This window comes from Balaenoptera ricei, chromosome 4 (assembly GCF_028023285.1).
Source record: "Balaenoptera ricei isolate mBalRic1 chromosome 4, mBalRic1.hap2, whole genome shotgun sequence".
Lineage (NCBI taxonomy): Eukaryota > Metazoa > Chordata > Mammalia > Artiodactyla > Balaenopteridae > Balaenoptera > Balaenoptera ricei.
This window is the reverse complement of record NC_082642.1, coordinates 21,335,497-21,351,406: the sequence shown is the minus strand read 5'-3', so window position 1 is coordinate 21,351,406 and position 15,910 is coordinate 21,335,497. Positions and strand designations below refer to the sequence as shown.

Genomic DNA, 15,910 nt, shown 5'->3' with positions numbered 1-15,910 from the left:
GCTGTTAACCTTATGGGAGTTACCTTGTATGTTATTTTTCCCTTGTTGCTTTTAATAATTTTTCTTTGTCTTTAATTTTTGTCAGTTTGATTACTGTGTGTCTTGGCATGTTTCTCCTTGGGTTTATCCTGCCTGGGGCTCTCTGCACTCCCTGGACTTGGGTGGCTATCTCCTTTCCCATGTTAGGGAAGTTTTCGACTATCATCTCTTCAAATATTTTCTCTGGTCCTTTCTCTCTTCTCCTTCTGGGACCCCTATAATGTGAATGTTGTTGCTTTTAATGCTGTCCCAGAGGCCTCTTTAGGCTGTCTTCATTTCTTTTCATTCTTTTTTCTTTATTCTGTTCCATGGCAGTGAATTCCACCATTCTGTCTTCCAGGTCACTTATCCATTCTTCTGCCTCAGTTATTCTGCTATTGATTCCTTCTAGTGTAGTTTTCATTTCAGTTATTGTATTCATCTCTGTTTGTTTGTTCTTTAATTCTTCTAGGTGTTTGTTCTTTAATTCTTCTAGGTCTTTGTTAAACATTTCTTGCATCTTCTCGATCTTTGCCTCCATTCTTTTTCCGAGGTCCTGTATCATCTTCACTATCATTATTCTGAATTCTTTTTCTGGAAGGTTGCCTATCTCCACTTTATTCAGTTGTTTTTCTGGGGTTTTATCTTGTTCCTTCATCTGGTACATAGCCCTCTGCCTTTCATCTTGTCTATCTTTCTGTGAATGTGGGTTTTGTTCCACAGGCTGCAGGATTGTAGTTCTTGCTTCTCACATGACTGTTTTTGAATTATAGTTTTCTCAGGGTATATGCCCAGTAGTGGGATTGCTGGGTTGTATGATAGTTGTATTGTTAGTTTTTTAAGGAACCTCCATACTGTTCTCCATAGTGGCTGTATCAATTTACATTCCCACCAACAGTGCAAGAGGGTTCCCTTTTCTCTGCACCCTCGCCAGCATTTATTGTTTGTAGATTTTTTGATGATGGCCATTCTGACTGGTGTGAGGTGATACCTCATTGTAGTTTTGATTTGCATTTCTGTAACGATAAGTGATGTTGAGCATTCTTTCATGTGTCTGTTGACAATCTGTATATCTTCTTTGGAGAAATGTCTATTTAGGTCTTCTGCCCATTTTTGGATGGGTTGTTTTTTTTTTTTTATATTGAGCTGCCTGAGCTACTTGTAAATTTTGGAGATTAATCCTTTGTCAGTTGCTTCATTTGCAAATATTTTCTCCCATTCTGAGGGTTGTCTTTTCATCTTGCTTATGGTTTGCTGTGCAAAAGCTTTTACGTTTCATTAGGTCCCATTTGTTTATTTTTTTTATTTCCATTTCTCTAGGAGGTGGGTTAGAAAGGATCTTGCTGTGATTTATATCATAGAGTGTTCTGCCTATGTTTTCCTCTAAGAGTTTTATAGTGTCTGGCCTTACATTTAGGTCTTTAATCCATTTTGAGTTTATTTTTGTGTATGGTGTTAGGGAGTGTTCTAATTTCATTCTTTTACATGTAGCTGTCCAGTTTTCCCAACACAACTTACTGAAGAGGCTGTCTTTTCTCCGTTGTATATTCTTGCCTCCTTTATCAAAATTAAGGTGACCATATGTGCGTGGGTTTATCTCTGAGCTTTCTATCCTGTTCCATTGATCTATATTTCTGTTTTTGTGCCAGTACCATACTGTCTTGATTACTGTAGCTTTGTAGTATAGTCTGAAGTCAGGGAGCCTGATTCCTCAAGCTCCATTTTTCTTTCTCAAGATTGCTTTGGCTATTCGGGGTCTTTTGTGTTTCCATACAAATTGTAAAATTTTTTGTTCTAGTTCTGTGGAAAATGCCATTGGTAGTTTGATAGGGATTACACTGAATCTGTAGATTGCTTTAGATAGTATAGTCATTTTCACAATATTGATTCTTCCAATCCAGGAACATGGTATATCTCTTCATCCGTCTGTGTCATCTTTGATTTCTATCATCAGTGTCTTATAGTTTTCTGAGTACAGGTTTTTTACCTCCTTAGGGAGGCTTATTTCTAGGTATTTTATTCTTTTCGTTGCAGTGGTAAATGGGAGTGTTTCCTTAATTTCTCTTTCAGATTTTTCATCATTAGTGTATAGGAATGCAAGAGATTTCTGTGCATTAATTTTGTATCCTGCTACTTTACGAAATTCATTGATTAGCTCTAGTAGTTTTCTGGTAGCATCTTTAGGATTCTCTATGTATATCATGTTATCTGCAAACAGTGATGGCTTACTCTTCTTTTCCGATTTGGATTCCTTTTATTTCTTTTTCTTCTCTGATTGCTGTGGCTAATGCTTCCAAAACTGTGTTGAATAATAGTGGTGAGAGTGGGCAACCTTGTCTTGTTCCTGATCTTAGTGGAAATGGTTTCCATTTTTCACCATTGAGAGCGATGTTGGCTGTGGGTTTGTCATATATTAGCCTTCTTTTTTGACATCTCTTAATTCAGCCCTCACCCAAAATTCCTGAGACATCACACACATGTAAACTGCCAACAAAGACATTGGGGCAATTGATTTTATAGTAGTGCCACCATGCATTCATTGATATTCAACATGGCAGTGTCGGTGGATTGGAAACCCTCTATTCCTTCTAACTTGAGTTGTCTAACATGTTTATAGGCCAAAATTGAATTCTTATGCTCTATAATGAGCAGTCTCTACTTGAAGTAATTACTGAAGGAAGAAGAAAGGCAGACTAAGAAGTACAGAACTCTATGAACCAGAAATTCCAGTGTTCCAAGAATTATAATATGTAATAATTTTAGGTTCTTAATTATCTCTGCCTGCCCCAGATCCTAGAAGAGCATCTACCCCTAAGTATTAGGAACACTGAGAGGTAAAAATATTAGATTTATGGATTCTTTTTCCTATGGGTCATGGAATGTGTTCCTGTCGTTTGGAGGAGTTGAAGCAAGACACAAAAATGCTTAATTAGATGTCCTCCTGTTTTGCTACAACCAGTGAAGTTAAGGCTAGAGGAGCAAAGAAACCAGGATCACCACCAACAACAACCACCAGCCTCCTTCCCCCACTCCAGTGTTGCATTACTAAAAGTAAAATAAAATTCGTAACACAAAGCAAGCTATTAATAAGAAAATGAGAAAACACCAAGTTGGAGCATAAAGGAGGATATAAAAATTTAGTATTAAGAGTAATTAGCTTATAATCAATTTCCTCTATTAAAGCTTACTTACAGTGATATTTTAAGCAAAGTCTATGATTCCAAGTTATTATTAGCTTTTTTAACTGCTCTGCCAGTTAGAGCCAAGATGAGAAAGGCTTTATTAAATTTAGATATAATAGTATAAAATTCACCCTTTTTAAAGTGCCTAATTCAGAATCACTATATTGTATACCCGTTACTTATATAATATTGTACATCAACTGTACCTCAGTTACAAAAACTGTATGCCCTATAATGTTCATTGTATCACTTTATGTTTCTATATCAATAAAGTACAATCACACACACAAAAAGTGCATAATTCAGTAGGTTTTAGTATATTCAACAAGATTTTGTAACCTTCAGCACCAATTCCAGGACGTTTTCATCATCCCACAAAAAAATCTGTATTCATTAGCAGTCACTCCCCATTCCCCCCTCCCTCCAGCCCCTGGTAATCACTAATCTTTCTGTCTCCATAGATTTGCCTGTTCTGGACATTTCATGTAAACAGAATCATACGATATGTGGTCTTTTGTGTCTGGCTTCTTTCACTTAGCATAATGCTTTAAAGATTTATCATGTAGCATGTATCAGTACTTCATTCCTTTTTATGGTTAAATAATATCCCACTGTATGAATATACCACATTTTGTTTATCCATTAATCAACTGATGGACATTTCAGTTGTTTCCACTTTTTGGCTACTGTGAATAACACTGCTGTGAACCTTCATGTACAAATTTTTGTGTAGACAGAAAAAGGCTTTTGATTTAGCTCTTTTTTTTTTTTTTCAAAACAGCCAGCTTCCTTTTTAAAATCAAAAGTACCCTCTTGATGTAGCAGAACTTCCTCTTTCATACGTAACTTTTTTTTCCCTGTAGCATCTTATGAGCAAAATCTTTTGATGTCACTTCAGAGTGACTCTCATGTCTTTCTGGACCTGATTCTTCTCACCTCAACACACGTCCTCACAGCTGAGCTGATTTCCCAGGCTTGCTATGCTACATGTTTCTGTCACTCGCTCAGATCTTTGCAGTTTTGCTGCCTTGTTTATCCCAACAGGTCTTCTTAACTCTGTGGTCTTGATCAGTGCTATTTTCTCAGTCTCCAAAGTCATTGTCACCTGAGGCTGGTATGACTTTACATGTTCGTTTATAAAATAAAGGCTAGTCTTATTTTAGGACAACACATTGCATATATCGATACAACATTAACTGTTTAGCAGTTTTATACAAGTCAAAATAAGTGATTCATGTCTTCAGCAAATGTTCAAAATTTTCTCTATCCTGTGTAATCAACCCATTTTTTCCTTAAAACATCCCATAGAGCTGATGCTTTCCAAAGAGAGAGAATTAATATCGTATATCACCACTGTCTTCATTTTCAGAGGGGGAAGGGCAGGAAGTTATGAGAGGATTTGGAAAGCTCTAGAAAATCCATTCTGAGTTCCAAACTAAACTTCAAAGACTGAATTCTACAAAAACAATATGTTGGGTGTCACACACAATTTTATCCTTCTATCTCCTTCCCAGTGTCACCTTCCTTTAGGGTACAGACTCTTTCTGGACTCACGCCTCAGTTCTGTAGGTCATTTCAGGACATGATAAGGGAATATCTTTTCTTGCTTGATATATTGGAGGCTATCCTTAAAACAGTTCTATAGTTTTTAGAGTCATTTCGGAGAGGCCAGTCTCTCTTGTATGTACCCCTGCCAGGGAACCTGTAAAACCCTGTAACCCAGGAATCCACCACTGAGCTGGTTCTCTTTGAGAAAGGTTATCCTCCTTGCTCAAGCACGTTTGCTCTGGGGGAACATATACGGAATGGTAACACAGGAAAGGAACCCCAGTCAAGGCAGCTGGATCTTAAGGTAGCAACTGATATATCCCAGTCATTCCCACAGCAAGAGAGCACCAGTCTTTTCCATCCTCTAGTCAAGTTGTCTTAACACAGTTGCCCTGAAGACCAAGTTGGGCCCATGGTCCAGACAGGACATCCTGTGTCTGCAGGCAGTGTATGTGCATGAATGATCTGCAGGCCAAAAAGAGATGCAGGTTGCTGTGCAGGAAACACCTACTATTGGCTAGCTGTCTTGTTAGGATGGACTTCATGTATGCTGCAGAGGGCAGGAGAGAGTATCGTATGGTTTATTCCAGAAGGACATTGGGAAGACCCTTACAATCGACTCTTTCCATTATAACTGACAAACTTTCCATTTTTGCAAATTGAATTTATAAACTATATGTTTATAGTTTTCTATTCTTCCTCATTCTGTTTAGTTCCTCCCTGGAAAACCTCTCACCTAGAAACAGCTTTTCCCTTCCAGCCCCCAGCCCCCAGCCCCAAGGGTTGTACCACTTTCTCTGTGACTAACGTAAGGAGAGAAGAGAGTAGATCATAGGCCGTGTTTGCGTCAACAGTGAAATTCCTTGTTCTTTTTCCAGTAAAGAAGAGGTCACTGTAAAAACCATGTTCTTTGCTGCTATGTTTCAGTTATCATATACTTCTTGAAACTAACTCACATTCTCAGACTCTTTCTTGAACCAAGCAGGTATACTTCCATATAGACACAAGTAAATATGTAAAAAGCAAATAAACAAACTTCATAATAGTCTTTCTCCATCAATAACTCATTGCCACAGACCAGTTCTTTCCTAACCCCCTTTAGGGGACCTGGCCTTTCTCCCTGTGAATTTTTTGGAAAGCCGTTGGATAAATAAAAACTTAGAGCTTATTTCACCATCAAAAGACATGGAAAAATGTTTTCTTCCTGCTTAAGAGGGGTAGCAGGACAGGCTCTTAACCACTGTTCTGACTTTGAAACTCCAGAGATGTATAAGAAGTAAGTGAAATGAAAGTATTTGTTGTCCTTTGCTCCAAACCAACATTGTGCTAGGTGCAATGAAGAAAAAAAGGATCACTTCTTATCTTCTTCATATCCTCAGCACCCAGCAAAGTAACTGCACATAGTAAGTGTCAGAAATATATTTGTTGAGTGATTGAATGACTTTACAAGTGACCTTACCCTGAAAAGTTTAGACACTATTGGAAAATATTGCCAGATTATAAAATATTGCAGTAGAAGCCCTTTTACCTGAACATGATTGGGATGGATAGTTACTCAGTAGGGAATTGTAAACTCTATCCATGTATTCTGTAAAATGTGTATCTTAAACATTTTATTTTAACTTGGAACATTATTCAGATCTTTTAATGTAGAGCCAAGCCTTTTCTTTGGAAATGAGTGTCATAATTGGAAATTGAAGTTTCATGACATCTTTTTTTAGTAAATCACACTCATTATATTTGTTAACTGATTTCCATGAACTTAGGTCAGTAGTGAAGCAATTTGAATGTAGTTACCTTCTAGATTTTAATGATTTTTCTCCTTTATCTCACCAATAACTAATTTTACAGCAGAAAAATTTTAGTAGTTTTTTGCCTTTACTGAGTCTTTATAAAATATTCAACTTAGGGTTTTTCTCCCCAGTTTTAGAAATATCAGCTCTTTTTTTTTCCACATTCATATTTCATTAGTTTATGTAATTGAATTGAATTATTACTGTAAAAAGTGCAACCAGTATAAACAGATGGGGACAAATACAACCAACTCTTAGTAAGCATAGAACTCAACTACTGAGATAAGAAACATGAGAGCATAACAGAAACTAAACTATTAGCCATGAACCAGTGTGTCCTGGGCATTGGTGGTTCTCTTATAGGTAAAATGGAGAGCATTGGTTCATCCAGAGAATAAGTTAAGTGGAAGTCATTCAAGAAAGATTCTACAATATTTTATTAAGAGAATTGCAATAAGGGGGCTTAAATAGATTAATCCTTCATGAAATAGGTAAAATTTGAGTTGCATTTCGAAGGATGGTTAAAGTGTGTATAATTTGAGGAGAAGGAGTATTCTCAGGAAGGGGATGAAAAGTCACACCCCTGAAGCCACGGGTTGTTGTAGGAAGGGGAGAAATACAACTAAGGTGTGGCTAAATTGAAAAAGCATTAAATCACAAGTCTAAAAACCCAGTTTCATTCATAACAAACTTTTTTAATGTTTTAATCTGGAGGTAAATAATGAAGGAGGAATTAGAGCATTATAGGCAAGAGTGTAGGGAAGGCCACCTAGCTCAAAGGGTTAACCTGAGTGAGAGAAAATTGGGGAGACAAAGGAAAGGCCCAGGTTGAAGCATTAGACCAGTGGTTTCAATGTAATCCTCTTTCAATCATAGTATATATTGAGAGCTTTCAGGTAAGATTTTGTATGAGTGGAGAATTCTACAGCTTAAAAAGAAATTTGAAAACTACAGGTTTAGGCATATAAGCCCAATATACAAGTTATAAAGTGTTACCAGAATGTCTTAAAATCAAGAAAAAAACTTAAGTTGTAGGAAACAATGGAAAACCAAATAATTTAATTCCCAGTAAATTAGACAAAGGTTCAGCAGAAGAGAATCATAAGCTGTTTTTGGTTTTGGGGTTTATTTGGTAATATTTGGTTTATATTTTCTAGAAGTAGAAAATCAGTATAGATTGAATAATATGGATGACTGAAAATAAATACTGAATTCTAAATATTAAACATAAGATAATACTTGAAGATTCGCTTGTAAATAACTATGAGGCAGCTATTCAATATATGATAAAATAATAGAATTTTTTTAAAATCTGAGATTTCTTGAAAGCTTAAGAAAAACGAGTCTCACAAATTCAAGATATATTATGTCATTGCTATTTGACCATCTTTTGTACCTTTATTATAACCAAATCTCATTCACTTCTGTGTACCTAAATCTGCTTTCTTTTGGCATTCAGTCGTTCCACTTTCTTAACCAATGCTTTGACAATAAATTTTCAAATGTATCCAGATTCAGAATCACTTCAAAAAAGTATGCTTGATCACTAGATAGTCTTCTGCAAACTAACCAAAAAAAAAAAAAAAAAAGATTTGATTTTAAAATCTGAGACTATCAAATCTCTTTGTATATTCCTGTTTGAGGATGATAGTGTTTTTCTCCATATTTTGACTGGTTATATCTGGAAGGTTTTAAACATTTGCTTCCCTTCAAATAAGAAATTTTTAAAAATTATTCTTAAAATGATAGTTTCAAATTTGAAGTGCAGCATGTTCTTTTTTTCATAAAATATTAAATAGCAAAATCAAAAATGCTCTACATGTTCTCTCCTAGCTTGAGGAGAAACTGTTTTATGTGGATTGACACCTCATGTACTCTGAGTTTAAGAAGTTAGCATTATCTGAGAAGTCACTATTTTTAGGTCCAGCTGTAATGTTTCTAACTTTGGTGCTCAGAGTAGTGGGTGCTTCCTTTCCCAGAAGGCTCTGTATTCTCCACATGGGCAGGTCAGTTTGACATAAAGCTACCTACAAGGAGCAGCAGGCCCATTGCAGCCCGTGTTTCTTACTTGAAAATTATGAGCAGGTCTTGGGAGCCACAGGCTGTATTTGGGAACCAGCTGCATGTCAGTACAAGCATGGATTGTGGTCCCTGGAGGCTGGGAGAGCACAATGCTTGAACTTAATTTCTTTGGGAGATAAGAAGAAAAAAATACCTTTCTACCTGACGAGATTGACAACTTATTAAGTCTGACTATCTTCAGAAGTGTGCTGGACAGTTTGCTAAGTAAACATCCACTTTTCAAAGATGATGATCAAGGAAACATCTCTACGAAGGGACCCGGATTTAAGGGGAGAGTTAGCTTTCCTGGCAAGGGGCTGTGATTTTGTTCTCCCGTCACGGTTTAAGAAGCGGCTGAAGTCATTTCAGCAGACACAGGTTTGAAACTTGGGTGTTTCTTTTAAAATATTTTTATTACTAATAAAACCACCCAGTGAACTAACTTACAAATAATTTTACAGCTCACTTGATATTAGATCAAGGAATTAATCTGTGTCCTCTATTCAGCTATTTCCAGAAAGCTATTTGTAGAGAGAGTCCAACAGGTTTAAAAATAGACCTTCTGGACCTGAAGTACAGTACTCACATTTTTCTCTTGTAGAGAGGGAATCCAGTTTTAGAGACAATTAAATACAACTTAACAAATATTTTACAATTTAGAATTTTTCATAGAAATATCTTTGAGAAGTTAGAATTTCCGTGTTAAAATCCTTGTTTGCACTTTGACTCAGTAGACTAAATTTGTATTAACATACATACATCTGTAATGAATCTTTTTTAAAAAAGAATATTGATCCTGATAGTCTTTTTTTTTTTTTGAAAGAACTGTTTTTACACTTATAGGCAGTTGTGTGTGTGTGTGATATACTGTGTGTAGGGAGCGAAGGATGGCAGTTACTCCTGGGTTGTGAAAGAATGTCTTCCCTCAGCTGTGAGGTTGAGTCATTTCTGCCTGCAGTGGCTGCTTGCAAAGATCGTGCTTATTTGCTTACAACTGTAGAGCCAGTGTCTCATCAAACAAGTTACCTAGCACTGAATACAGTACAGATCAAGGGCCATATCAATGATGGACATCCAGAATCCAGCAAGAAACCATAGTTTTGTAGTTATTCTGACCTAGAGTAATTTCAGATTATTTGAGTGAATGATACGAAATTGCGTTTTTAAAAATAGGTCAAAAATGGTCAAACTCACATCATTGTAAAGCAATTATACTCCAATAAAGATGTTTAAAAAAAAAAAAGGTCAAATATTGGAAATGCTACAGTAACATAAGGGTACTGTTCAGAATGAATATCTAAATGATACTGTATAGGGAAAGACTGTAATGGAGAATTGAGATACTTTACACAGCTAATTCTGTTTTAATGCTGTTCCTAGATTTGAATGAAATAGTTTTATTTAAAGTGGGCAGATGCTAAACTTGGTAAATCTGACAAACTTTATATTACTGTTTTATTCTATAATGTTGTAAAGCGTCAGTTTTATTAAACTACTTTAAGACTTAAATTATATGTCTCCTATTGAACCCAGTGGAAAGTAAATCAGTACACCTGAAAAGTTCAAAGTAAATGCATTCTTTTTATTTTCCTTTTAAGTATTAACAACAGTTTTATTAAATATGGACTTAAACAGTGAATTAATAAATACTTCCCTATTAGTGACCTGCTCTGTGTTAAGTACACTGAGGAAAGCAAAGTAAACTATTATATAACTGAATATTTTCCCATTCAAATTAAAACTTTGACAAATAGCCAGGGTTTGTTCTGAATGTCATTTATTTCTGTCAAAGCAAAAGTGTAGAGTTAACATTGAAGGGCTTGCTCTAAACCTTCTCCAGTATTGTGTGTTCACTAGAATATTGAATTTCATTCCCAGTGACACCAGTGGTCTCAATCCTATGGTTATAATTGCCCTGAAGTTATCCATAACTACCCTGGATGTCACACCATGGGAAACATTTTGGGGAAACAAAAAAGAATTTTGGTAACTGTATATTTGTAGTCTCACAAATCTCTTTCAGCATAGAATAATAGAAAGGAAATGACACTAATACAAGTGACCTAAGTAAAGCCCCTGAAGAATTATATGCTTTATTTTAGAAATTTAAGAACAGTTTCTACTGTTATTGACTCATAGGACTATGTAATAATAATTGCAGATTTAACACTAAGGCAGAGAGAATTGTTTACTTAGAAGAGATTATCAGTTTGTTAAATCAAAAGTAGTTTGTAAACTTTAAATTGCCTGACAAGTGTAAGTGACTATTTTATTTATTATTGAATCTGAAGGGCCATACCAAGTTATGTTTAATCTTTTGAGAACCCCATCCTTTGGCTCATTTTCTTAAATAAGACATATCTCTGCCCAGCACAGTTTTGAGCCTCTTCCCTATGTTACATCCTGTAATTTCCTTTAATCCTCACAACAACCTTCCAAGAAGAAGGGGTTATAATCTGTTTTATTACTGAAATTCTAAAAGGTTAAGTAACTTTCCTGAGGTCACAGCGCTAGTAAGCCATCACTGATTTTTGTTAAGTTTTTCATATTTCATTGGCATCACTTCCCTCTGCCATGTCTTCCTTGACTATTGCTTTATATAGGTGATATCCTGATACTGCAGCAAAGGCTTGGTGTGACCAACTGGACTTCGCATCCCCAATAGTATTAATGTATGAGCAGACTCCACTCTGTATTAATGTCAGATATTAACATGAGAAATGGGCCGTGTTTAATAAAGGTAGGAGGTTAAATCATATTTATCACATATTTATATGAATGAAGCTTGTCTTCCTATAATACTTATGCTTTTCAAAGGTAGCTAAAATTTTTACCCTGAATTTAAAAATCATGTTATAAGTCCATATGTCAAAAGGGAATATGATGCTCAGATCTACTTCATACTGATAAATCATTGTTCAAACTTTAGGAATGGCGTTAGGATATAATTTAAGAAAGAAGAACACTTGAGTAATATTTTGTGTTCACAGTGAATTTAAAATAAATTTAGCTAGTCAACAGTCATGTCCATCTTTCATACCTTATGTAGCATTTAATAATGCCATGCTCATGAGCCTTGATAGATAATTTGGTCAAAATTAAGAATAGAAATTAAACTCTGAAAATCTTTATGGAATCTTTTTTGCTTTTTCTGTTAGGAATCTCAGAACTAAATTTAGTCTTCTTTGCTAAAATAAACTTCTACCTGAATATTAGTGTACCTCCCCTCCCCTTTCCCTAAATCATGGTTACTCTTAGTCTCCCTGTTGCCCCCCAACCTTTTAATACTGTCCTTTCTATGTCTCTTTATGGTACACCACATCAAATCCTTTTTGGAAAAAGGAATGATATAAACTATTAATGAATTAATAAACTGTAAAGAGAGTTTGGCTGTGGTGAAATTAATGACCATGATCCTTGTCTATTAGACTATACTAAAAATGAGAGAAATGTGTATCTCAGAAAAAAATAGCATGCCCCTGGTGGCAAGTCAGTCAGCCTGGTAGAAGACATTCTAAAACTAAAATGCTTTAATTTTCTTAACAAAGACTTTCTTTGCATCAGGGACTAGCAGTGATTCTACCTAGATAAAGTCAAACTAGGGAAGAAGGTAGAAGGACAGCCCCCACAATACATTTTAGATCTACATATTTAAAAAGAACTCATTCTGTTTGCCTACTGAAGGACAGGTAGAAATGCATAGAAACACCAAGAACAGTCTTCAAGAAGAATTTACTAATCCAGGTCCAACAGACTGAGAATTTACCTTGAGGTCCTTAATATGTCAACTGACCTTGCTCTTAAATGTCTCGCTCATCACTGGTGGGAAAATGTACCGTAGGATTTTTTAAGCACAAATCTATGTAGACTCTAGTATTGACAGATAAGTAACGTACTGATTGATTCAGTGTAGATAAGCATTCCCTCAGAGCATGCTTACCCCTGTCTATAGTCAAGTGAGCTCTTTATCTGTACTGCTTCTAATTGTGGTTTCTTGTATTTATACCCAACTTCCTATTACTGGTGAGGACTTTCCAGCAATATATACTGTTTAGAATATTTGTGTCTCATAATCATATTTTCTTTCCAGATTCAAAGTAAACCAGAAAAGAAACCTGGAACACCACTTCCACCTCCAGCCACCTTTGCAAGTAGCCCCCAACCTCTCTCCCCTGTTCCTCATGTGAATAATGTTGTGAATGCAACATTATCCATAAACATTCCACGGTTCTACTTCCCTGAAGGACTCCCCGATGCCTGCAGTAATCATGAACAGACTCTAAGCAGAATTGAAACTGCTTTCATGGATATTGAAGATCAGAAAGCAGACATTTATGAAATGGGAAAAATTGCAAAGGTAATATAACTACTAAATGACATATAATCTCCCTTTCTCTAGCAATCCCAATCTCCCTCTCTTTATTGCCTCCTTGCTCTCTGTTTATAAGCATACATAGATCTTTTTTTCCATATTGAAAAAATGTATTTGATACTGATATATTAGCTGTGGTTCTACTTCAAGGAACTCTTAAGTTTGAAAAAAGCCTTAGTGGTCTCCTGGTCCATCCTCCCATTTAATATAGGAATTCCATCCATGGCATCACCAACACATAAATTCATTATCTGCTTGAATGCCTTCAGTGACAGGAAACTCACTACGTTGTCAAGCAGCCTGTTCCATCATTTTTTTTTTTTAATTTTATTTTATTTATTTATTTTTGGCTGTGTTGGATCTTCGTTGCTGCATGTGGGCTTTCTCTAGTTGTGACGAGCAGGGGCTACTCTTTGTTGCGGTGCTCGGGCTTCTAATTGCGGTGGCTTCTCTTGTTGTGGAGCATGGGCTCTAGGCACGTGGGCTTCAGTAGTTGTGGCATGCAGATTCAGTAGTTGTGGCTCACAGGCTCTAGAGTGCAGGCTCAATAGTTGTGGCTCATGGGCTTAGTTGCTCCGCGGCATGTGGGATCTTCCTGGACCAGGGCTCGAACCCGTGTCCCCTGCATTGGCAGGCGGATTCTTAACCACTGCGCCACCAGGGAAGCCCTGTTCCATCATTAAATAGCCTTCCTTGTTAGAAAAATTTCCCTTGTGTTGAATACAAATCTCTCTTTTTTGTTCTCATTCATTGATCATAACTCCTTGCCCTGAAGCCAGACAAGGAACAATTAGGCCAGCTCAACACTGTAATTCTTCTCAGAAATAAATGGATTTGCCACAAGGAAGCAAGTCTGTGATACTTTTCAATATATCCAACTGCTTCTAATTTAAGGTCTTAGTCCCTAATGCTAAGACTACTGTAACATCTTTAGTAACAGATTCTACACCTCCAGCCTCCTCCTAGAACAGTTAATACTGAGTATAATCATCAGTTTATATTTGATCATGTCATTCCCCAGCTCAGCAATATTCAGGGATTCCTACCATCTGTAGGAGTTCTTTGTTTTGTTTGGGTTCTGTTTTTATGATGCATGTATACTGAAGAGTCAGATCATATCTCAGGATTTAGCAGTGGTGTCAAGCTGTGCTTCAAGAGACAGAGGGGTTTTAGTAGGCTAAGGGCTGCATGTGGACAACTAGACACCAAGTGGGAGTTCCCAAGACCCCATGCACCCTTCCACTGGGAACGCTTCCTCTGCTTTCAGGAATAATATTTGAAAGTTTGAAAACTACCGCTTTTGAGGATAAAACCCAAACTACTGTTCCCTGCATGGGCCTGACCCACCTGCCCTCCCACAGGCTCGCCTCTGCATTTGGGCTCTCATAGTTCTCCCCTCCAAAATGGGCTTCCACTCTGCCACTCCCACATCACCCATCCTCTAAGACCTAGCTTCCATTGTGTCCTGAGAGACGTCCCTGAACCCCTGCCCTGTCATGTCCCATCCTCTCTCCTACCTCTAGCCTCAGAACATTTGTTACCGCTGTTAAATAATTTGTAAGTAGAGTGATTTTAAGGGGAGTGAAAAAGAATTCTTTTTTTATTCCTTTTTTCATCACCCCCTCAATCTTAGAACTTGCTTTTTGACCCCTTAGAATGTTTCTAGTGAAAAACAACCTCTTTCATTCCAGAAGTAAGAGCTCACCTGCTTCTCCTCTATTGTACATATGAGGAAACTGAAGTCCTACAAGTATGTACCTGAAGTCACAGAGTTTGTCCATGTCAGGAGACATGTCCTCTGACTCCTGCATCGTGCTGTTTCTACCCTATCTCCCCTGAACGTATGCTAACATACCATCAGCTGACTTCCAAGCTACATTCACCCAAATAAGTTATAAGTTCTTTCAGGACATTGGCATTTTCTTACCCCAAGCTTTGAGAGATGGCTATTTTATGAATCAAGTGGTAAATTATCTGAGTGGGCTAGAATGATGAATCTAAATCCAAAAGATAGAATTTAGCAAAGATGAATGAAGTCTAATTTGGAGATAACATGTTAATCGCATAAATGCCAAACAGGGTATGTCTAACATGGTAACAATTTGTGTGAGAGAGACATGAGGTTTCATGGACCACTTCGGGCAGGCAAACAGGAGAAACTGCACATTGCGGGACATGGTAGTTCCCCGGTGGTCTGCTGGGCTCCCCACATCTGGAGAGCCAATCAGAGTGACTAGTGCCTCGCTGCCAGAGACCTGCAGCCTGCTCTGTCTTGAAGGTCTGTGGGTCGACCTTCCTCCTCTAAGTATTCCCAGCGCCTGACTGAGGAGCCTTCCTGCTGTGCTGCCTCCACCCTCCTGCTCTGGCTCTCCCACCTGGCTGGTGGTAGCCCTGCCCTGCCTGTGGCTCAGTGGCCACCAGCACTCCACGGTGAATGCACAGTGAGAGGAGAGCAGAGAGCCTGAGGACTCCACGTGGTCACGAGAAGTGTAGGAAAGAGCGTAGTCAAGTCAGGGAAGGGGTTTACATGCTGGGGAGTCAGAGGGAGGACTTTCCTATTTACAGGCAGTGAGGATCAATCTATAGGTGGCATCAGGAAAAACTGGCAGTGTTGAAGCTGACAACATAGAGAAGTTTAAAAAGATAGAAAACTATTTTGTTTAGTAGCCATAGTAACAGGCATTTACATGACAATTTACTGTTTATACCAAATTATCATGTGGCACAATAGCCAGTATACACATACATGTCTGATTAACTTGTGTGAATTGTACTTGATTATAGCCCTAAATTCCATTCAGGGGTGCCAAGCATTTGTGTTCACTGCTCTTAGACCTTAATTATCAGCTCAGATAGCAAGGTGAACTGCTCATACTTTTAAAAAGTTAAAACTAACATTGCGTATAAAGATGAGGATGTGTGTATAATGACCTCAG

The 15,910-nt window shown here is 37.3% G+C and overlaps 1 protein-coding gene across 3 annotated transcripts in view; it reads left to right on the top strand.

The window, feature by feature from the left end:
- The window catches only part of PPP2R3A (protein phosphatase 2 regulatory subunit B''alpha), a 210,498-nt gene that overhangs the window by 67,047 nt on the left and 127,541 nt on the right, over positions 1–15,910 (top strand). For 2 of the 3 annotated variants that reach the window (XM_059920276.1, XM_059920277.1), the window contains one exon: positions 12,693–12,959. In XM_059920276.1, coding sequence (XP_059776259.1) covers positions 12,693–12,959 — 267 coding nt within the window. Of the gene's footprint in view, positions 1–8,538; positions 8,981–12,692; positions 12,960–15,910 lie in introns of those variants that run through there. The other variant, XM_059920278.1, reaches the window with a different exon arrangement.